Here is a 24359-nt window from a genome sequence, read left to right as displayed (position 1 = left end):
CCGTGCAGATTTAATTTGCCACAAATGACGCATTACTTTGTATATTTTGAAGTACATGTGACAAATAATGTTGATCTTTAATCTTTTTTAAAAAATACAATATATAATCGTAACAGTAGTTAAGGGGGTTAACTTTTTGTGGGAGAGGACAAGAGGGTGGTTGGGATTGGTTGATAAGGTTGTTTGTCTTTTTCCAAGTCCAAATGTATACTTATTTGTAAAAATATTAGTTGCACCTTGTGTTGGGATTTCTTATTTCTCATAACTGTTACTGCAATGTACTGTATGTAAAAATTAATGAAACTTATAAATTTATTATCTGTGCACTTAGTAAATTGGCACATAGTTGCTATCACGTAAGAGTCCTGTTCAGATAAGCTCAGTGATGGGCTGTAACAAGCTTGTACAGTGTCCACTTCCATTTCATCTGCGAAGAGGGTATTGGATTGTGATGTTTAAGTCCAAGGTTATTTTAGGGGTCAGGAAAGAGGCATAAAACCTGGTGCTTCACGATTGTCTTATTATGCATTGATAGAACAAAGGAAAAGGACAGAACAGTGATGGGGGTATACGAGTTGAAAAGAGAGAAAGCTAAGTAAAAAAATGATGCTGCCAGCTATTTTTATACTAGAGAGATGAGGAAAATTCCATTCAAATTTTTAGATAAGAGTCAATCATTGAGATAGCACATTCAAATAATGCAGTATGTGTATATTCACTGGAGGCATATTAAATTATTATATGCATACTATTATTACTAGGAAGCATGGTGCACAGTTACTTGTATACAAGTTATCATATGAAATGCAAAGAAAACTACAAAGAAAATATTAATTAAGCAGTCCAGTATAAGAATTAAACAGTCAAATCCAACAAGAGTAACTTATTAATAATAAATATTAATGGTAAGATGACAGTTCACTTGGATGCAGTGGCTTCTAAGTGTTGATGTAAGGTGTTGTCTTTTTTTATAACTCTTCTTAAACATTTAAACTTTTTAAAACATTTTTTGTGTTCGCAAGACCCTGCTGGACATTAAAAACTTTAAATGCCCTATCAGCAAGTTGTTTGTGGTGGAGAAGCTGAAGGAACTGGAAATTAGTGTGGACTGTGCTGCCTGGTAGAGAGAGAGATATCAGAGTGGGTGCAGGAGGGCAGTGTGCAGTCTAACAGCAAGTGATTGCTTTAGTCACTTGTTTTTTGTGATCACAGGACCCTATTAGACATTGGTAATGTGGAATGATACAAGCCCAGTTCTTGGAATTGGTGGGACCAATAGCAGGGGGAGCTGCATGACCTCAGCTATAGTGAGGACTAGGCCTCAAGCCGTGGTGATATCTGTTTGCAGCTGCCTAAAGCCTGATTTATACTTATGCATTAAATCGACGCCGTAACCTACGCAAGTTACCTATGCGTGTTGTGAGCATTTGTATTTGTGCGTTGGTGTGTCTGCATTGCTCTGCAATTCGCGCACGTCACGCATGCGCACTCACCTGCCCGCACAAGGCTTCATGGTCATAGTAGTCTTTCTCGGGACAAGCAAAACGCGAGCGTCTTTTCGTAAAAGCGAAATGTGTCCTCCATAATTTTGGAGGTCTGAAAAGCTTTATGGAAAGCATTGCAGCCAGAGTTCCTTCCCTGCTGTTCAGTCGCCCAGTGGGAAGCTATTGTAGCGTAGGGTGAAATGCGATGCTCCCAAGCGGACCAATCACAGCTGTTGCGTTCTGTGTTCCCGCGACGTGCGGTTACATTTTGGGCGAGGTGCGCGTCGCAGCAACGCAGGTTCTCACGTAGGGTTCCGCGTCGGCTTTGCAGTGACGCAGTACTTACGGCGACACGTTGACGCAGAAGTATAAACCAGGCTTAAGAGGGGCACCAGTTTTGGTGCTGGAGGTGATATGCAGGATCCATGCTGGTGCCTTCCAGTGATTGCTGGGCAGAAGACGAGCTGTATTGTGTTCAACTGCAGACTGCTGCAACCTTCATGGACTCAGGGACTTGGACCTTTCTTTGTGTGACTGTATTTTACTGATACTTTGTGTGTGTGCACCGTGTTTTGCACGGGGTCCCTGGAGGAACACTGTCTCTTTTGGTTGTATTCGTGTATGGTTGATGGAAATTAAACTTGAACCTGAACTTAATGCAGTTGATAAGGTTGGGTTTATCTTATTCTAACAACTCCCAGTCGGTCATCATCCTATATTGGCTCTAGGACTGATGCCACAGTTTTACCATTTTGGTATTTGTTTACAAACATAGAGAGTTGTACAGCATTGAAGTGGGCCCTTCAGCCCATCACATCCGTGCCCAACTTTTTTACTCATCTCTACTAATTCTATTTGCCTCCTTTCTAAACCAGGAGTAAATTCAGAAATCAGACTTGCAAAGGAACTTGGGAGTCCTCAAGCGGAATTCCTGAAAGGTTAACTTGCAGGTTTAGTTGGTGATGAGGAAGGTAATTGCAACATTAGCATTCATTTTGAGAGGGCTAGAATATAAAAGCAAAGATGTAATTCTGAGGCTTTATTATGCATCGGTCAGACCCCATTTGGAGTATTGCCAGCAGTTTTGGGACCCCTATCTTCGAAAGAATGTGCTGCCATTGGAGGGTCCAGAGGAGGTTCACTAGAATGATCCCAGCAATGAAAGGGTTAACGTATGAGAAGCGTTTGATGGCTGTGGGCCTGTACTCGCAGGAATTTAGAAGACTGCGGGAATCTCATTGAAAACTATCAAATATTGAACAATCTACAAAGAGTGGATGTGGAGATGTTTCCTATATTGGGGAGTCTAGGACTAGAGGGCACAGAATAGGAATAGAAGGATGTCCTCAGAATAGCCTCAGAGTAGAAAGACGTCCCTTTAGAGCAGATGAGGTGAGGAGAAATTTCTCTAGCCAGAGGATGGTGAATCTATGGAATTCATTGCCACAGACTGCTGTGGAGGCAAAGCCGTTGGATATATTTACAGAAGTGATTGATAGGTTCTTGATTAATGCATCAAAGTTTATGGGGAGAATTAATAAATGTCACTTACAAAAATTGGAAAAAGGTTGGAGGTCTTGCTTTGCCTAATCTAAGAATGTATTATTGGGCTGTTAATGTGCGATACATGTCTTTTTGGTTATATTGGGTTGATGAGAGTCTTCGGCCAATTTAGGTAGACCTGGAACTGAAAGTTGTAAAGCAGTTTTATTTAACCTCGTTATTGGGAGCTGCTTTACCTATGCAATTAGCTAAAGTTGTTAATTTAAACCTATATCCTGTGATTAAGTATTCTTTACAAATTTGGCTCCAGTTCCGCAATTTTTTTAATCTTAAAAAATTTAAACTTTGTAGTTTAATTTATCAAAATTACTTTTTTTAAGCCTTCTTTGAGTGATCCAATTTTTTTTACTTTGGAAAAATAAAGGTATTAATTCTTTTTTGGATTTATTTAAAGAAGATAGATTGATGTCTTTTGAACAATTAATTGATAAATATTCTCTTTCATACTCACACTTTCTGCAATACCTTCAAGTTAGACATTTTTTACAAAAATATTTAAGTAATTTTCCTTACATATTGGAGGCTGACCTGTTAGATACTATTATGAGTATGAATCCTTCGATCAAGGGTTCTTTTGGAAGAATTTATAATTTATTATTACAATAGGATAAGCGTCCTTTATCTAAGATTAAACAAGATTGGGAAAAGGAACTCAATTTGACTTTTGTGACGGAGGATTGGATGCGGATTTTGAAGTTGGTTAACTCTTCTTCAATTTGTGCTAGCCATTCATTGATTCAATTTAAAATTGTACATTTATCATTTGACGAAGGAAAGACTTTCTAAAATCTTTTCTGATGTTGATAGTCATTGTGATAGATGTAAAACTGAGATAGTTAAACTGGGGAGAAGGCAGGAGAATGGAGTTGAGAGGGGTATTAAATCAGCCATGATGGAATGGCAGAGCAGATTCATGGGCCGAGTGGCCTAATTCTCATCCTGTGTCTTGTGGTCTTGCCTTCTCTGGGTCAGTATCTTTCAATGCCTTGCCTATTTAGCTGTCTAAATGTCGGAGATTGTATCTGATTCAATCACCTTTGGCAGCAAGATCCAAATATCTACCACTGTATTAAAAAAAATACAAAATAAAAATAAAGTCCCCTGAAATCCCCCTTAAAACATGGTTCTTTCACATCTGCTCCCTTGCTTCCCAAAACAGCTGAGCAAGATCTCAAATGGCCCTGGGGATTTTTCAGACCTCACGTCCCATGACTTCTAAAACTGCCTCTTTAACACTGACCAGATCCAGGTTATCCACATACTGCTCCCTGAATTCAATATCTTTCATGTCATACGCCGTGGTGAATACAGATGAGAAATATTAATTTTGGACTTTGACCACATTTGCCTGGACCCATTGCAATTTGCCTATCACCGCAATAGGCCTACAGCAGCTGTGATCTCAGTGACTGTCCACACGACCTTGGATCACCTAGATCAGGGGTTCCCAACCATTTTTGCACTGCGGACCGGTTTAATATTGACAATATTCTTGCAGACAGCCGACCGGTGGTGGGGGGTGTTCAAGTAGGGTTAAAATCACCTGAACATGTCGTTTACAGTTAGGGTTGCCAACTTTCTCACTCCCAAATAAGGGACAAAAGTAGCAGTCAAATCCCGGGACACTTTACCCCAGGAAGACTACCATGATCATGAAGCCTTGTGCGGGCACCTGTGTGCGCATGCGCGTACGTGCGGATTTTATTCCACAAATCGGTTTTGGCTTCATCTTCTCGACTATACTGTACATACATGATTTCTACTTTATATAGACTGTGTATTTATCATATCATTCCTGCTTTTACTATATGATGGTGTTATTTTAGGTGTTGTGTGTTATTTGGTATGATTTGGTAGGTTATTTTTTGGGTCCGGGAATGCTCAAAAAATTTTTCCCATATAAATTAATGGTAATTGCTTCTTTGCTTCATGCCATTAAGGCACGAAAGGTTTCATAGGAATGCTCTACCTTAGCGGAGGAAGTACGGGACAAGGGTGGCCCCGTATGGGACAAACCAATTTAGCCCAGTATACGGGACAGTTGGCAACCCTATGTTCAGGTTCAACAGTGCGTGACAGGGAATAAGGAAAGGTGCAGCTGACTCATATCGTTTCCTCGCGGCCCGGTAGCACATTCTTTGTGGCCCGGTGGTTGGGGACCGCTGACCTAGACAAATACAAATACCTATGTCAGGATGCTGTTTATTGACTACAGCTCAACATTGAACACATTCATTCTTACAGTTCTGATCGAAAAGCTCCAGAATCCGGGCCTCTGTACCTCCCTCTGCAGCTGGATCCTTGACTTCCTAACCGGAAGACGACAATCTGTGTGAATCGGAAATAACATCTCCACCTGGCTCACGATCAACACTGGTGCACCTCAGGGATGTGCGCTCAGCCCACTGCTCTACTCTCTCTCTACCCATGACTGTGTGGCTAGGCACAGCTCGAATGCCATCTATAAATTAGCTGGTGGTACAACTATTGTTGGCAGAATTTCAGATGCTGACAAGAGGGTATACAGGAGTGAGATATACTAGTTGAGTGGTTTACAGCAACAACCTTGCACCCAGTGTCGTCAAGACCAAAAATATGTTTCTTGTCACGTGTATATTGAAACATAAAGTAAAATACGTCATTTTGCATCAACGATCAACACGAGGCTAAGATGTGCTGGAAGCAGCCCGTAAGAGACACGAGTCACTATGTTTCCGGCACCAGCGTAATGTGCCCACAATTTGTCAAACCCAAACCCACACATCTTTTCAGAATGTGGCAGAAAAAGTGTCTGGAGGAAACCCATGTGGTCACAGGAAAACTGTATAAACTCCCTACAGTGGTCGGAATAAAACCCAGGTCAGACCACTGTTGTTCGTAGTGCCGTTCTGGGAATGAGTGTCCTTAAACAGTCAGTAATCTCTGGCATAAACATTTCTCGCAGTAAACCACTTCATCCTCCGTGAAGGACTCCTCCCACTCTTTCCTCATTGTCATTCACCACTTGTACATTATTTTAGCTGTGTAAAATGCTTGTTCCTACAACAAAGTACTTTAGAAATGGGTTGCATATGGTATTTGAAGGCTTTTCTCGACCTCTCATTTCTGTTTTAATAGTATAACCCCATAATTTCATCGCTCGTAACTGAATAACTCCTCAGAATCAGGTTTAATTATCACCGACACATGGCGTGAAATTTGTTAACTTTACAGCAGCAGTACATTGAGGTACGTGATAAATATAGAGAAAAAATTGAATTGTTGTAAGTATATATGTCCATTAAATGGTTAAGTAGTGTTTAAAAAAAAACAAATAAAAAGAGTAATGAGATAGACATTGAACCCACGAACACTATTTAGAAATCGGATGACAGAGGGGAAGAAGCTGTTCCTAAATTGCTGAGTGTGTGTCTTCAGGTTTCTGTACCTTTTTCCCGATGGTAACAATGAGAAGAGGGCATGTCCTGGGTATTGGTTCTTAATGATGGACGCTGCCTTCCTAGGGCACCGCTCCTTGAAGATGTCTTGGATACTATGGAGGCTAGTACCCAGGATGGATCTGACTAATTCTGCAAGTTTTTACAACTTCAGTCTTGTGCAGTAGCACCCCCTCCCCCCCCCCACCCATCGGTGATGCAGCCAGTCGGAATGCTCAAGGTACATCTGTAGAAATTTTTAAGTGTTTTAGTTGACAAACCAAATCTCCTCAAACTCAACTAAATGAACACTTGCAACAGGAATTGTGCAGATGCTGGAAATTCAAGCAACACACATCAAATACCAGTAACTTTGATGTGTGTTAAATGAACACTTGCTTGTTATTGGCCTTTCAGAGAACAATTTGGGAGCTCCATGTGACGTTCTTAAGTTCTTCGCTTCAGGGAATAATTCAAATGTTAAAGTACACATTCAGAATTGCAGGAGGTAATGGAACAAAAGAGAAAATGCTTTACCTGCTTAGCTGGTCAGCAGCAGCTAATGTTTTGGGTTAACTAGGGCTAAGGTATTGCTTTACCTAGACAACCAGCAGTGAACCAGTGAGTCAAGTGACTTCCTGCCAATGTTCACTCTAATTTTTCTTTGCAGCTATGCAAGCCAACTGTAGCTCTAGGGAGGAAATTTTCACATGACCTGAAAACTGCGCAGCTCTTTAAAGCTTTTTTTTGTAATATGCATGAATATTTAGAATGGAAATTCATGTACTTTAGATTTTATGTATTAATTGAAGGTTATAATGAAATACAGTACAACAAAGAAAACATTTCGCGTTTTGTAAACTTTTTCTAGCTGCATGTAACAAAAGGCTATGTGCACGGGGGCATTTCAGTTACTGCATGTCCGCAGCTTGAGGAAACAGATGAGCCTTGATATTTCTACAAATGGTGTAAAGACCAAATACAGATTTATTTATCACATGTACATTAAAGCATGCGGTGAACTATGTCATTTGCCTTAACAATCAACACACCCAAGAATGTGCCGGGGGCAGCCTGTAAGTGTCCATAAGTACTTGGGGTACTGATTGTGGATAATCAACCATGATCACAGTGAATGGCAGTGCTGGCTTGAAGGGCCGAATGGCCGTGCTGGCTTGAAGGGCCGAATGGCCTACTCCTGCACCTATTGTTTAAAAAAAAGACATAGGAGCATAATTAGGACATTCAGCCGTTGTCACACATTCTGGCACCAATGTAGCTTGCCCTCAGTGTCCAGCAGAACAACACAAGCAACATCAGAACACAACAGTAGCAAAACAAGTCCCTTTCACACCCTCTCCCACCCACCCATCTCCTTACTTACACACATACAGCCCCCTTCACCCCCTACCCCCACCGGACAGGCTGCCTCCGGGCTTCCAGTCCTTGGCCCCAACCTCTCAGGCTCACAGACATCTGGCCTCTAACTTCACCTCAAGACTTGCCAGTCATAGATTTGACCTTTGGGCTAAAGGTTATCGATTTATTTATCTCCAGTTCCTTCATTATGATCCTGTCACAGGAGAGCAGCATCCATCATCACGGACCCCCACCACCCAGGCCATACTCTCTTTTGGCTGCTGTCATCAGGAAGGAAGGCACAGGAACCTCTGGACTTGCACCACCAGGTTCAGGAACAGTTATGACCCCTCAACCTTCAGGCTCTTGAACCAGAGGGGATAACTTTACTCACCCCATCACTGAACTCTTCCCACAATCTGTGGGCTCACTTTCAAGGACTCGTTCATCTTGTTCTCTAGTTATTGCTTATTTATTATTTTTTTTCTATTCTGTATTTGCACAATTTGTTGCCTTTTGCTCGTTGGTTGTTTGTCCGTCCTGATAGGTGCTGTCTTTCATTGATTCAATTATGTTTCTTGAATTTACTGAGTATGCCTGCAAGAAAACGAATCTCAGGGTTCTATATGGTGCGATACATGTACTGTGATAATAATTTACTTTGGTGTTGATCCGGGGATCTCCAGCAAATTTTTCTGATTCTGTTTTCCAGCATGCTTTGCTGTTGTGGTACAGAAATGGACTGAGTTGGGAAAATTTCTAATGTGGGCAGCGTGACTGGGTGGTGGAAATAAATTGGACATTTCTGAGGCAGTGCTTCAAAGTTCAGGAATACAGTGGACCAGTGGGTATAATTACTGACCTGATTATCCTTCAGCGCGTTTTCTGTGGTTCAATGCAAAGAATTAAATCAACTCAGTGTTTTAGGCCATCTCAGCTTTCAGTTTTGTGGTATCCTTTCTATCACAATCATGCTTATAATCAGTCGCGTATTTCGTGAAACTTGTGGCAGCAGTGCAGAAGAGGGATAGTCCTGGGGGGTGGGGGTGGTAGGGATCCTCAGGAAGCGCGATGAAGAGTGAAGCTGCTCCAGTGCAATGGCTGTTCCACTTTAAAAGCTCTCCCGTACAGCTTTCCTGTCACCGTCAGACACGATGGACAACCATCAATACCAACAGCTTCTCGCTGGCTGGTAGCAGCAAACCGAAGCTGAGGATGGGAACTAAACTACTAGAAAACCAGTGTTAAAAGTAATACAATTATATATGGTTATTTTGAAAATAATAGCTTCAGATGTGTGCTTTGTAAAACCCTGTCAGAGTAGCACCAAATCACATATCTGAGTTGCGTGCAGGTCCGTGGTGACAGAATATTTCTCTGTTGCAGGGGTTCTGGAAGAAGCGGAGTTTTACAACATTGCGCCTTTGATCAAATTAGTGAAAGAGAAGATCAAAGAAAGGGATTGCAAGCCCACACAGGTAAGGAAACAGAGTGGACGATTGGACTATCACCTCTGTATTAAGGATGGACGGCAAGTTCTGGGCTTGCCAATGACACCCACATCCTATACATGAATGAAATGTCTGCTGGCTGTTTGATCATCTGGTGAGGCTCAGTTGACTAGTCTATGCCTAGAACAAGGATTAGGAACCGTTCTCCTTTTTATTGAACCTGCTTGGTGGTGCAGGGCCAGGTAGAACATTGTCACTGTGGCTTGTTTGTCATCGTTGACTTGAGCATGTTATTTATTTTGTTTAGAGACACAGCACAGCACAGGTCCCTCCAGGCATTTGAACCACACCAACCAGCAACCCCTGATGTAACCCCAGCCTAATCATAGTAGAATGTACAATCACCAATTAACCTGCTAACTGGTACGTCTTTGGACTGTGGGAGGAAACTGAAGCACTTGATTTCCCATTCTTGTGGTTGAAGATGACTTGTTTCTTCTTTCTTCTTTCTGAATGTGTTCTGATGTGGCTGATTCTGCAGGGAGTCTGCAGAAGGTTGGCAGAATGGGCAAAGTAGTGGCAGATATAATAGTGTTGGGAAGTGTATGGTTATACACTTTGATAGAAAGAATAAAGGCATAGGCTATTTTCAGGGAGAACATTTTAAAAATCAGATGCAAAGGGACTTCAGTCATAGAAAAGTACAGCACAGAAACAGGCCCTTTGGCCCATCCAGTCTGTGCCAAACCATTTAGACTGCCTACTCCCATCGACCTGCACCAAGACCATAGCTCTTCGTACCCCTACCATCCATGTGCCTATCCAAACTTCTCTTAAATGTTGAAATGAGCTTGCATGCACCACTTGTGCTGGCAGCTCGTTCCACACTCTCATGATCCTCTGAGTGAAGAATTTCCCCTTGTGTTCCCTCTTAACTTGCACCCAACCTTAGTGCAAAAAGCCTGCTTACATTTACGCTATCTATACCCTAATTTTGTATACCTCTAATAAATCTCCTTTCATTCTTCTGTGTTCCAAGGATTAAAGTCCTAACCTATTCAATCTTTCCTTATAATTCAGGTCCTCCAGACCCAGCAACATCCTTGTAAATTTTCTCTATACTTATTCACATCTTTCCTGTAGGTAGGTGACCAAAACTCTATGAAGAGTCACAGAATAACAGCACTAATGCAGACCCTTCAGCTCAACTTGTCCATTCCGACCAAAATGTCCATCTAAGATAGTCCCATTTGACCAATATCCCTCAAAGCCAGGAGTTCCCAACCTGGGGTCCATAGACCCCTTGTTTAATGGTATTGGTCCATGGCATGAAAAAAAGTTGGGAACCCCTGCTCTAAACCCTTCCTGTTAATGTACTTCCTCAAATATTAGATTAGATTATGAGGACACTCAGTCCTCGTTTTATTGTCATTTAGAAATGCATGCAATAAAAACTGATACAATGTTCCTCCAGTATGCTATCTCAGAAACACAAGACAGACCAAGACTAAAACTGATAAAAACCACATAATTATAACATATAGTTACAACAATGCAAAGCAATACTGTAATTTGATAAGAGCAGACCATAGGCACGGTAAAAAAAAAAGAATCAAAATCCCTATAGCCCATCATCTCACGCAGCCAGTAGAAGAGAGAAAACTCTCCCTGCCATGAGCTTCCAGTGCTGCAAACTTGCCGATGCGGCGTCCTGGAAACACCCAACCACAGTCCAACTCTGAGTCTGTCCGAGCCTCCGACACCGAGCACCATCTCTGCCGAGCGCTTTGACCTCGGCCCAGGCCGCCAAACAACAGGCAAAGCCGAGGATTCGGGGCCTTCCCCTCCGGAGATTTCAGATCATACAGTAGCGGCAGCAGCAAAGCAGGCATTTCGGAAGTTTCACCAGATGTTCCTCCGTGCTCTCACGTCTTCCTCCATCAAATCAGAATTGTGCACGGCACCCTACTTGACAGATTAGATATCATTCACCGGAGAGGCTGCGCACACTGCGTCGCGCCGCCATCTTCTCCTCCCGCCAAAATATCCTTTGAGGGTCAATGGGACTATGCAGAATAACAGTATGGTGCAGACCAGATGGGCCAAAGGGCCTGTATCTGTGCTGCGGCACTTTATGGCTATGTCTATAATTGTTATTGGACCTTGGCTGTTCAGGCAATCCTATCTAAAAGTCTGACTGGAAAGCTGTGACATTAGCAGTGATGGTGTGAAAAATCAGTTTCTTAACTAGTTTATACTCGTGTCTGTGTGGCTAAGCACAACTCCGATGCCATATTTGAACTTGACCGAATCAAAGGTGGTACTGAATCAGCATAGAGGAGGGAGATAGAAAATCTGATTGGTGCCACAACAACAACCTCTCATTCAAAACTATTGACTTCAGGAGGAGGTCCATGAGCCAGTCCTCACTGGACGATCAAAGGTGGAGAGGGTCAGCAACTTTAAATTCCTTGGTGGTATCATTTCCGAGGATCTGTCCTGGGCCCAGCACACAAGTGCAATTACAAAGAAAGCTTCTTTACTTCCTTCGAGGTGCTCACAGCAGCACCTCTACTTCCATGGTCTTGATTATTTGTTGAAAAGGAAATGGTGGCTATCCAAAGATGACAGGAAACCTGTGCGGTAGGGTTTTTTAAAGTGGAAAAGCCGTTGCGCTGAGGCAGTTCCACTCTCGCGACCTCCGAAGTCTAACCCCAGTGTTACAAACAAGCGTCGCAAACTGGTGTCTTCCTTGGTTGCAGTGGGTGACTATGGCATCGTCTGTACTGTGTCATGTCTCCCCACTCTCCATGGAGTGTTGCAAGTACTGGCTTCCTGGCTGTTTGATCTGCCTGTAGATCTCATCCACCCAGTCCACCAGAGCTGACTTGGCATGCTGGGACAGGCATGTCCCTACCTTCCCAGTGTATGAAGCTGCCAGCTACTCTTCCCCTGGTTTAGTTCGGTGTGTACTGGAGTGTGGGCACTGTCCCATGCAAACAGCTACTTGGAGCCAGAGGCCAGAGCTGAGTGTCCTGTCGGGACCAAAGATAAGTGAGATGCCCTGGAATGGACATGACAAGTCCCTTCACCAGAGGTGCTACCCCTCCCTGGACACCCCGTACACCCCAGGAAAGGAAATATTGTACTAAAATAAACCAGAGTCCTAATGGCTTTATGTATGACTAATTTCTCTGTGTAAGAGAGCTCCCATCAAGGGCGGCACAGTAGCGTAGTGGTTAGCCTAATGCTGTTATGGCTCCAGTTACGCCATTTAACGTTTAGGGCAGCAGTGAAAGTCCTCATCTCTGGTGGTGTTCTGGTCTTCCTTCATTGTGTCAGGAGCTTCCTCTTGGTTTTCGGTATTGTCAAGGATTCTTCATTGCTGTTTCCGCTACAGTTTTGTTTTACCAGTAAGGGCTATTAGCCCTGAGTTGAACCCCCAAACCTGGAGGACCGGTGGACCACTCTTAGTCCGGCCGCTACCCTTTGACCTGTTTGGCATGGATGACCCTGCCAAGAGCCAAAGCACAAGGCCCTGACTCCAGCCAACATAGCTCTCCGGGTCATTGAGGGACGCAAACCACGACAAGGTTGTGGTCCTCTTGGAGGAACAACACTAGTGATTAGGGTTAAATTCCTGCCATGGTCTGTGAGGATTTTGTACGTCCTTCCTTTGACCACACGAGTTTCCTTTGGGTGTTCCAGTTTTCCCTCATGTTCCAAAGACAAATGATTTGGGTTAGTAAGTTTGTAGGCATGCTTTGTTGGTGCTAGAAGCACGGTGACACTTGTGGGCTGCCCCCAGCGCATTCGTATTGTGTTGGTCTTGATTCAAGTGACACATTTCACTGTGTGTTTTGATTCACATGTGACAAATCTAATCTTAATCTGTTATTTTACAGAAGTGAACATGGTTCAATTGAACCTGAGATGTAATTAGCTTAAGCTCATTACTCCTTGTTCCGAAGCAGAATTATGCAACTAACCAAAGCATTGGCCTTGTGATGAGGAATATAGGGTAGCCATCAGTACGGATGAGGTACAAATGCTGCAGTTTAATGGAAATTGTTAACCAATACCTTCCTGTTGTATCTCTGCAGATTCCTACAAAACATGTTTACCGAGTTCTCCAGTGTCAGGAGGAAGAGCTGACACAAATGGTTTCCACTATGTCTGACGGCTGGAAGTTTGAGCAGGTGAGGCTCCCAACTCTCTCGGTGTCAGGAACAGTGGGATCCTTTCACTTATCCTGACCCTTTATAAAGTGCTGAGACTCAGCATCGCTACTCCCCTACAACCTCCCGCCAAAAACACAATGTGTGTAATCCATCTAGAAGTGAATTAGGAGCAGTTGACAGGAAGCAACAGGACTCTATTAGAGTGGTGCATGCACTACTCTGAAGGACAAAGAAACAGATTAATAATGGAGGAGCTCAGCATCTAGGGAGGAAAAAGAACAGTTACCATTGCAGGTTGAGACCTTTCATCAGGACTGGAACAGAATTATAGACTTGTTGCACCATCATCAGAAGCTGTTTGGCGCTTGAGTCCTACTACTCCCTATATATATTTAAAATTAAAAACATTCAATTCCACTCAGCATGTACAAAACGCTGGAGGAACTCAGCAGGTCAGGCAGCATCTGGATGAAAATGTACGTGTGAGTTTGCAGATGATACAAAGATTGGTAGTGTTGTGAATACCGCAGAAGACTGACAAAGATTACAGATATAGATCAGTTGCCGATATGGGCAGAGAAATGGCAGATGGAGTTTAACTTGGCCAAATGTGAAGTGCTGCACTTCGGTAGGTCAAATGTAAAGAGACAGTAGAGGGCAGGACTCTTAACAGTGTTGATGAGCAGATGGACATTGGGATGTAAGTTCATAGCTCCCTGAAAGTGCCTACACACAGATTGATAGGGGGGTTAAGAAGGCATATGACATGCATGCCTTTAATAGTTGAGGCATTGAGTTCAAAAGTCAGGAAGTTGTGTTGCAGTTTATAAAGCTCTAGTTAGGCCATGCCTGGAGTACTGCATACAGTTCTGGTCGCCCCACTACAGGAAGGATGTTGAGGCTTTGGAGAAGGTGCAGAAAAGGTTTACCAGGACGTTGCCTGGATTAGATTGCATGTGCTGCACGGAGAGTTTGGACAAACTTGGGTTGTTTTCTGTGGCGGCTGAGGGGAGATCCAATAGAGGTTTATAAAATTATGAGAGGAGTAGATAGACAGTACCTTTTCCCCAGGGTTGAAATACCGAATACTTGAGGGCATGCATTTAAGATGAGGGGGAATAATTTCAAAGAAAATGTGAAGGGCATTTTTTTTTAACATGGAGTGGCGGGTGCCTGAAATATGCTGCCTGGGGTGGTGCATTAGGGAGGCAGGTACATGAGATGTTTAGATAGGCACGTGGATGTGAGGAAACCAGAGGTATATTGAGCTTTTATAGGCAGAATGGATTAGTTTAGTTGGCCATTTGATTACTAATTTAATTGGTTTAGCACAACATTGTTGGCCAAATGACTTGTTGATGTGCTGTACTGTTCTATGCTCTATCTACAGAGAGGAATAAAGAGATGACGTTTCAGACAAAGGACCTTTATCAGGGCTGGAAAGGAAGGGGGAAAATTCCAAAGTAAGAAGGTTGAGGGGACGGGGGAGAAGTACATAAAAGGAGGTGATAGGTGAGGCCAGGTGAGAGGGATGGTGGGGGAGTGGAATGCAGTGAGAAGCTGGCAAGTGTTGGCTGGAAACGGTAAAGGGCTGAAGAAGGAATCTGAAAGGAGAGGAGAGTGGGCTATAGGTGAAGAGGAGGGAGGATGGGCACCTTAAGAAGGAGAAGGGCAAGTGAGAAGAGAAGGGGTAAGAGGGGAGCCAGAATGGGGAATGGAAAAAGAGAGGGGGAGGGGGGAGAAATCACCAGAGGTTCGAGAAATTGATGTTCATGCTGTCAGATTGGAGGCTACCCAGATGGAATATGAGGTGTTGCTCCTCTAACCTGAGTGTGGCCTCATCGTGAATCCTATTCCCTCACTCTTCCCCTGAGCTCCAAAGAATTTTGCTTTAAACTATTTTCCCTCCCCTTTCCCCGTTGGCAGCTGTTTGGACTCCGGTCCGTGGACTTTCTTCCTTGATGCCATCTGTCTATCTACCTCCCTTCCTTAAGCCTGGAGTGATCCCACGTAACTTCCTTCATTGTGGTTCAGTGATCATTGTGCTTCAGCCTCTTGGCATGCCACGGGCCTCTGCATTCGATGGCTATATCAGTGCACGCTGCTCTCATTTCAGTTGGTCAGCATTGGATCTTCCTACAACTATGGCAATGAAGACCAGGCAGAGTTTCTATGTGTTGTTTCCAAGGAGCTACACAACACCACCAACGGGATAAGCTGTGAACCGAGTCGAAAAGCGAAGGTGAGCTGGGTGTGTTTTGCATGGTGACATTGTGGTTGGGCAGAGGTGATTGGCAACCACTCGGTCTGAAGAGTGAACTTACTCACGTAGTCACGAGCTGATGGTACAAACTCCTTACAGGCAGGGGCGGGAATTGGACCCCGATTGGACAATCATTAGTGATGGTCAAGTAAAAGCTATCGTAAAGACTCGTGCTGAAGTCTCAATCCATAAACATAGTAGCGCGTCATTTTGTGGCTCCTGCCACCGATTGGGGTCCAGTTCCTGTCGCTGCCTGTAAGGAGTTTGTACCATCAGCCCGTGACTACGTGAGGTTCCTCTCGGGTGCTGTGCTTTCCGCAAAAGACGCACAGTTTAGTAAGTTGTGGGCATGTTTATCGGTGCCGGAAGTGTGGCAACATTTGTGGGCTGCCCAGTATGATCCTCGCTGATTTGATTTCAGGCAAATGATGCAGTTCTCTGTACTTTTCGATGTATATGTGACAAAAAGCTAATCTTTCTCTTTATCCTTAAGGGGATGGGTGGGAAAGGAAAAGGGCTGGAGAAGGAGGCATCTGATGGGAAAGGAGAGTGGACCATGAGAGAAAAGGATGAAAGAGGGTCACCAGGGGAAAGTGATAGGCAGGTGAGGAGAAGAGGTAGGAGGTCAAGTGGGAAATGAAAGAAGAGGAACAATATATTACTGGAAGGAGTTAATGTCATATTCCATCTAGGTAACTTCCAACTTGATGGCATAAATCAATACTTATGCCATCAGTTTGGAGGCTACCTAGACAGAATATAAGACGCTCTTCCACCCTGAGTTAGGCCTTATCATGACAAAAGGGGAGGCTATATTATATAAAAAAAAAAGAGGCTACATGAGTTGCACTTGCTGCAAGTATAGTGGTAGTGAGTGAGTTTTAAATAAAAACATCTGACAGACCTGTTGATAATGGAAGTTGCCCACTCCCACACCCTCCATGACTGTTGTGATGGCAACGACTCTGCATTGTCTCGGCGGAGCTGGTTCTCCACTCACCAGAGGACCCACAATGCATCTGAGTGACCTTACACGGTGTCAGACAGTGCCAGCGACCCATATTGTATCGTGACCTCCGCTGCTCTCTGTGTGGAGTTTGCTCGTTCTCTCCGTAGCTGCATGGGTTTCCTCTGAGTGCACCCGCTTCATCCCAACCAATCCCAAAGATGAGTGGAGTTGTTGGTAAATTGGACGCAGTAACTTGCCCCCCTTGTAAGGGAGTGTTGGGATAGGGAAGAATTGAGGGAAATAGCGGAGAATACATTACAGAGTGGGATTACTCTGAGACGAAGTGGACTCTAAACCAAATGGAAGCATTTAATGTTGCCAGGAAAAGTGGAAATAACTTGTTTTGAAACTTGAAAGTGTTTTTTAAAAAAAAAACTGTAAAAGTTATTGGTTTCTTAATCTGTAGTCATTTTGTCTTTCCTGTTTGACATTTGAATCCTTGTGCATGCTGCATGCTGGATAAAGGGCGAGGACGAGGAAGCTGATTGTGATATGAATGACGGGGACTAAACTGTAACTCATATACGGTGGTGAGAACTGATAGTGATGTAGAACGAGCTGGTGGTGGGATCATTTCTGCATTTGTGTGTGGTAGATCTGACGGCAATACCCCACAGAGCAGGTTCTAGCCTCAGGGTGAATAAGTAGAGCTTTGGTTCCTGTGGGAGTATGCTTGTGCACAAGTCTGTGTGTGTGTGTGTATGTTTCCTCTTTGTATGTCATGTGTGTACATGTGTGCACACTGACCTCTATGAATGAGTCTCTATACCCGTGTTGTTCTTTGTTGCAGTAGAATTCCATTGCCTCTTCTTCATTGTCCAATTCATTGGGATTGCCCTGGCTCAGTTTTCATTTCTGCAAGATTGGAGCTAAGGGTCTCGGGCAGCTTCATTGCTCCTCTTCCGTTCCTGAACATCATTTCCTCAAGTCTGCAGACGTGCCCTTTTTATTTACAAACCTACAAAACTTAAACACAAAATGCATACAAAGGTTAGGGATTCCAGTACTGTTAATATAGGTGGTAATTCAATTATTTCCATCTATATTCCCTGCGGGGGCCCACCATTCCTGGAAATAAGGCCATAACACCTTAAAATATTCAAAGATTCAAAGTACATTTATTATCAAAGAATGTATAAATTGTACGCCTTGTGATTTGTCTGCTTACAAAGCAAGAAAACTTGAAAGAACACAATTAAATAGAATTAAAAGACCAATACCTGTTGCACATGAGAAAGGAAAAAAAACACAAATCATGTTGAAATTGAAATGAACAATGTGGGAGCAGATTAGGCCATTTGGCCCATCGAATCTTCACCATTTCATCACGGCTCATCTGTTTTCTTTTCCAATCTCCAGCCTTTTTCCCCGTTTCCCTTCGTGCCCGGACCAATCAGCCTCTGCCTTAAATATTTGGCCTCCACGGCTGCCTGTGGCAATGAATTCCACAAGTTCACCACTCTCTGGCTAAAGAATTTCCCCGCTATATCCATAGTGATCGCATGCAGTATGGCACAAATGTAGCCCCAGAAGAGGGGCAGGCAGTCGGCTCGGGTAGAACCTTCAACCTAGCAGCCATGTCCTTGGCCCCCTTGTTGCACAACTGCCTGCTGCATCTTGATCACTTCCAGCCACATGGAGGTCTTGAACCACACACATGAAATGCTGGTGGAACGCAGCAGGCCAGGCAGCATCTATAGGAAGAAGTACAGTCGATGTTTTGGGTCGAGACCCTTCGTCAGGTCTCCTCCATCGCGTTGCCTCCAGTTCCGTGTGAAGCTCTAGTTATGCAGGTGAACATCCATTCCCAGCCTGTCACCAATTCCAACCCCTTCTGGCCACTCTGATGGCTTGAAGCCGGCTATTCCCAAGCTGAATTTTCAACTCTGTGTACTGTTCGATCTCAGATGGTGTTATTTCCACTTCCATCATTGTCCCTCCATTATTGAAATTTCAATCCATGCCATTGTGACCCTAGGCCTGACTATTCTAATGCTCACTAGACTGGTGCTTCATTATACACCACTTGTAATATACACTCCATGCTCACTTTATTAGATACACCTTCTCGTTAATGCAAATATCTAATCAGCCAATCACATGGCGACAACACAACTCATTGAAGCATGTAGACATGTCAAGATGTTCAGTTCAGACCAAACATCAGAATGGGGAAGAAAAGTGATCGAAGTGATTTTGAACATGGAATGATTGCTGGTGTCAGACGGGATGGTTTGAGTGCCTGAGAACCTGCTGATTCGAGCCGCCCAGCAGCCCCCAACAACCCCGATTTAACCCTAACCTAATGATGGGACAATTTGCAGTGACCAGTTAACCTTCCGGATACGTCTTTGGATTGTGGGAGGAAACCAGAGGACCTTGAGAAAACCCCACAAGTTCCATGGGTACAGAGACTCCTTAAAGAGGATGCCCGGGTTGCACTCTGAACTCTGCCCCGAGCTGTAATAGTGTTGCACTAACCATTATGCAACTGTGATGCCTGGCGTCGCATGTTATCTTTAGCATATGGGATTGGTGTGTGTGTGTGTGTGTGTGTGTATCTAAGTGTCTTGCACCCCTTTTCAGTATGTGTACACTTCCCTCTTATTCATGTGAATTCCCTTAGGGCTGTGCCTGTACCTGCCTCTGTAGAGTTCTATAGAGCTCTCACTTTGAATTAGCACGCTGCTGTGCTCAGCTGTACATTTACAACTGCACCAGCTAGTCTCACCCGTTTAAAAGCAACATTCTTGTGGCCATCTCCATGCAGCTCTCTGGTGCGTGTCTGACCATCCACATTGTCGCTTTGCATGTGCTTGTCTCCCGCTGTGTACTTGCGTGACTCATATGAACCTTTTTAAATCTCGAAACGAGTTCTGAAAGTGAGGCGCGGACACTGTGTGCGTTGAGCAGTGGGAAGATTGTGAACTGAGCAGCCCTCCCCTCCCATCTATACACTGCACCAGGACACTTGATTCTTTATCCGTACTTGAGTTTACAGTTGGTGACCATTGTTATTCCTGCTTTTATATTTGTGTTTTGTACCAGAAATGAAAGTCACTCAACCAAAAATCTATCATCTCACTCATCATCCATGTATGTTTAATCCATTATGCAATAAAATGGTTCGTATTTTAACTTGCTTTGCCTCAATTGCTATTAACTCGGTCAGCCTCCTTGAGAATAGAAGAACATGTCTGCCAAAGGTCTATTCATTTGTAAAAGGATTTGGTGCTTTCCCGGCGTATATGACGAATAAACTCTTCTTGGGCTGCCAGTCATTATCCCTGATGAAGATGGCAGAGTTAGTCATCAAAACGTAGGTTATAATCGATACCCGTACCCAGCTGGAAGCCCGAGATGAGTTTATCCGTTCAGTTATTTGTTTTGAGATGCAGAGGGGAACAGTCCCTTCAAGCTGTGCCACCCATTTAACTCTAAACTAATCATGGGACACTTAACAATGACCAGTTAACCATTACGTTTTGGGAGGAAACTGGAGGACCCAGAGAATACCCATGCATTCCATGGGGAGAAGATACAAACTCCTTGCAAAGGACACTGGGATTGAAGTCTGAAATCTGCCCCAATCTGCAATGACAAATAGAACTTTTCCTGAACGTGCCCTAAAGCTACGTCACCATCACCAAGAGCTACAATGCCACATGAAAATGGTGGGACTAACCTCCCATTGTGGGGAAATTGCTGCTCCTGTGGTTTGAATAGCAAACAAGATGACTGCTGCTGCTGTAACAGCCATCGAACTGCCTGATGCGAGAGTTACTGATTGGTTGCGGACAATGGAGTGACCTTTCACTTTACTAAGGCAAAATACCATGGATGCTAGAAGTATGGAAATGACGCAGAAGATGCTGGTAATTCTCAGATGATCAGGTGGCATCTACGTGGGGAGGAAGAGTCTGTGCTTCAGGTTTATTGGATCTTGCACCAAAGGTCCTTGACCAGAAATGTTAACTCTGTTTCTTTCCTCACAAACACTACAGATCATTTCCACCGATTCCTCTCTTTAAGACATGGTGTTTGGAGAATGAAGCTAAAGTGGATGTGTTCAGTTCACCAGACCATTAATGGAAGCTGGAGTTGCCTCTGATGTTCAAAGTAAATTTATTATCAAGGTGCATATTTGTTACCATACACAACCCTGAGAATCACTTTCTTGCGGTAAATGCAGGAAACATAGAATCAATGAAAGACCGTTCCCAACAGGATGGACAACCACCAATGTGCAAAGACGACAAACTAACTACAAAAGATATACAAACATAACTATTGAGAACATGAGCTGAAGAGTCCTCGAAAGGGAGTCCATTGGTTGTCGGAGCAGTTCAGTGATGGGCTGAATGAAGTTATCCCCTCTGTTTCAGGGAGCCTGATGGTTGAGGGGTAATAACTGTTCCTGAGCCTGGTAGTGAGTCCTGAGGCTCTTGTACCTCTTTCCTGATGGCAGCAGTGAGAAGAGAGCATGACCTGGGTGGTGAGGATCTCTGATGATGGATGCCGCCTTCCTGCGACAATGCTCCATATAGATGTGCTGAATGGTGGGGAGGGCTTTACCTGTGATGGCCTGGGCTGTATCCACTACCTTTCGTAGGATTTCCGTTCAAGGGAGTTGGTGCTTCCGTGATGCAACCAGTCAATATACTCTCCAACACATACCTATAGATGTTTGTCCATGTTTTACAGTGTCTATAAAAAAAATTTCACCCCCTCCCTTTGGAAGGTTTCATATTTTATTGTTTTACAACATTGAATCACAGTGGATTTAATTTGGCTTTTTTGACACTGATCAACAGAAAAAGACCCCTTTGTGTCAAAGTGAAAACAGTTCTCTACAAAGTGATCTTCATTAATTATAAATATAAACCTCAAAATAATTGGTTGCATAAGTATTCACCCCCTTCAAGTCAGTATTTAGTAGGTGTGCTTTTGTTAGCAATTACAGCCTTGAGTTTGTGTGGATAGGTCTCTATCAGCTTTGCAGATCTGGACACTGACATTTTCCCCCATTCTTTTAAAAAAAAACTGCTCAAGCTTTGTCAGATTGCATAGGGATTGTGAGTGAACAGCCCTTTTCAAGTCCAGCCACAAATTCTCAATTGGATTGAGGTCTGGACTCTGACTTGGCCACTCCAGGACATAAACTTTCTTGTTTTTAATTGTAGTTTTGACTTTATCCTTGGGATCATTGTCTTAGTGAAAAACAAATCTCCCAAGTCACAGTTCTCTTGCAGACTGCATCAGGTTTTCCTCCAGGATTTCCCTGTATTTCGCTGCATTCATTTTACCCTCTACCTTCACAAGCCATCCAGGGCCTGCTGCAGTGAAGCATCCCCACAGCATTATGCAGCCACCACCATGCTTCACGGTAGGGTTGGTATGTTTTTGATGATGTGCAGTGTTTGGCTTACAGCAAACATAGCGTTTAGTCTGATGGTCCAAATGCTCAATTTTGGTTTCATCAGACCATAGAACCTTCTTCCAGCTGACTTCGGAGTCTGTCTCGCACATGCCTTCTGGCAAAATCTAGCCGAGATTTCATGTGAGTTTTTTTTTACAACAGTGGCTTTCTCTTTGCCACTCTCCCATAAAGCTGCGACTGGTGAAGCACCCGGGCAGTCTCTCCCATCTCGGCCACTGAAGCTTGCAACTCCTCCAGAGTTGTCGTAGGTCTCTTGGTGGTCTCCCTCACTAGTCTCCTTACACGGTCACTCAGTTTTTGAGGATGACCTGCTCTAGTCAGATTTACAGCTGCGCCACATTCTTTCCATTTCCTTGGTGATTTTGTAAAAGAATAAAACATGAAAACTTTCAGGGTGGGAGAATACATGTTATAGGCGTTGTAGATGTCATGCTGAATCTTCCCAAACTTTTAAGGAAGTAGAGGCACTGACGTACTTTCTTCGTGATGGCACCAACTTGCTGGTCCCAGGGCAAATCCTCTGAAATGACAACACGGAAGAATTTAAAGTTGCTGACTCTCTCCACCTCTGATCCATCGATGAGGACTGGCTCATGGATCTTCAGTTTCCTTCTCCTAATGTCAATAATCCTTGGTTTTGCCGACATTGAGTGAGGTTGTTGTGGCACCACTTGGACAGATTTTCAATCTCCCTGACACTTACTGTTGATACGCCCTGCTGTCTCTTCTTTACTTCCCTTCACGTAGTGTAGAATGCTTACACCTCTAAGGAAGGGCATTCAGCCCATCAGATCTTTGCTGAAATGATTCTTTTATCCCCCGGATTCTGATTTGACTCTCTGGAATCTCCCCTTTATTTTCCTCCCCCTATCTGGAATTTAAGTTGGCCTGGAAACGATCCTGCTGAGGTTGTGACAGTTGTGCATCTCGGAGGTTCCTCATCCTGTTTGCCCCCCTCACCCCACCCCTGTAATCATTCAGGTCTGCCTGCCCTTTGCCTTAGGAGAGTGAGCATCAGACAAGAGACTATGGAATACATTAATGTGAGTGGAGGTGGTGAATAGCTGCCTCATTTGTGCTAGGTGTCAGAAGCAGCAGGATTGGGAGTGGGTGGAAATCTGACTGTAAATTCTCTTTGTTGCCATCAGCAATTAAAACCTGTTTTCTGATTTTTTTTCCCCCCCTCCCACAGCTTTTACAAGCAAAAGGCTCCACGATGTGAGGAAGTGCCCCATATGCCTTTTCTTCCTTTTTTTTTACTAGCTAATGTGTATCCCAGTACGGAAGATGAGGAATTCTACAGCATATCACAACACCAAAAGCCATAGCAGGATGCACATGACAGTCTCTCTGCAATTTTTTTTTTGTTATTTGTTTTATCTGTTTTTTAAAAAAATCCTCCTCTCGATGTCAGATGCCTGCTTGAGAACAGCAGAGGGCTCGTCTAAAGTGATCCCCGCCCTGCGGCCTTCCTCGGGACTGGATTTCCTTCTGTGTCGGTTGTGGGAGCCAGGAGGTTCCTTACAAAAGGTCATCGAGGCATTTTTTGTACTGAAGCTGTGTCTAATGCTGACAGAATAACGGCAGCTAATTTTTATTTAATAGGGTGTGATTTATGGTGGTAACACTATTGGAACTCGGCCTCCTCAGGCTCAACCTTTGGCCTTCAGCTGCCATTCTAAGGATTGCGGTGCATGTTGTTAATGTAGGTGTGGTAGAAAAAAAAGTGAATATTAACCAGATGCCATTGTGTCCTCCCCGGGTCTTGTCTTTGTTTACAGTCGGTCAGAGGTCGAAGCTGTGGGTAGTTGTGGTGCTGAGGGTGGGGAGGGTGGGTGGGGAGTATACTTGAAAATGTTAACTTTTTAAAAACAAGAATTTTTTTGGTACATTTTAGCATTGGCTAAAGAAAAATTAAGATTATTCTATAGAGAACACTTTTTTAATAAAAAAAATAGTTTTGAGGTGGCTGAGCATGTAAGGGTTAGCAGATTGGCTTATCAACTATTTATATTTGGAAATGACTGATAATATAACAGTTATGTGGACAAATATTCTTGTGTTGAAGTATGTTTTATTCATTGTTCCTTTTAATTTTTAATGGGCATTTGGAATTTCTTGTGGATTGTTTGTCTCGGTTGGTGGGCTCTGAGGCCTGAGGCCTAAGGCTTTGTTCACGCTATCAGGGCATTT

At 43.6% G+C, this 24359-nt stretch overlaps 1 protein-coding gene across 2 annotated transcripts in view; it reads left to right on the top strand.

The window, feature by feature from the left end:
- LOC134354097 (BTB/POZ domain-containing protein KCTD5-like) overlaps window positions 1-24008 on the top strand; it is a 40622-nt gene extending 16614 nt beyond the window's left edge. For both annotated transcript variants that reach the window (XM_063062856.1, XM_063062855.1), the window contains exons 3-6: window positions 9209-9300; window positions 13377-13472; window positions 15571-15696; window positions 23359-24008. In XM_063062856.1, the coding sequence (XP_062918926.1) occupies window positions 9209-9300; window positions 13377-13472; window positions 15571-15696; window positions 23359-23388 (344 nt within the window). In that variant the 3' untranslated portion in view covers window positions 23389-24008. The remainder of the gene's footprint in view (window positions 1-9208; window positions 9301-13376; window positions 13473-15570; window positions 15697-23358) is intronic.
- Window positions 24009-24359: the final 351 nt, after the last annotated feature.

This window comes from Mobula hypostoma, chromosome 11, assembly GCF_963921235.1.
Source record: "Mobula hypostoma chromosome 11, sMobHyp1.1, whole genome shotgun sequence".
Classification (NCBI taxonomy): domain Eukaryota; kingdom Metazoa; phylum Chordata; class Chondrichthyes; order Myliobatiformes; family Myliobatidae; genus Mobula; species Mobula hypostoma.
Note: the sequence above shows the minus strand (reverse complement) of the source record. Positions and strands in the feature narration are given on the sequence as shown.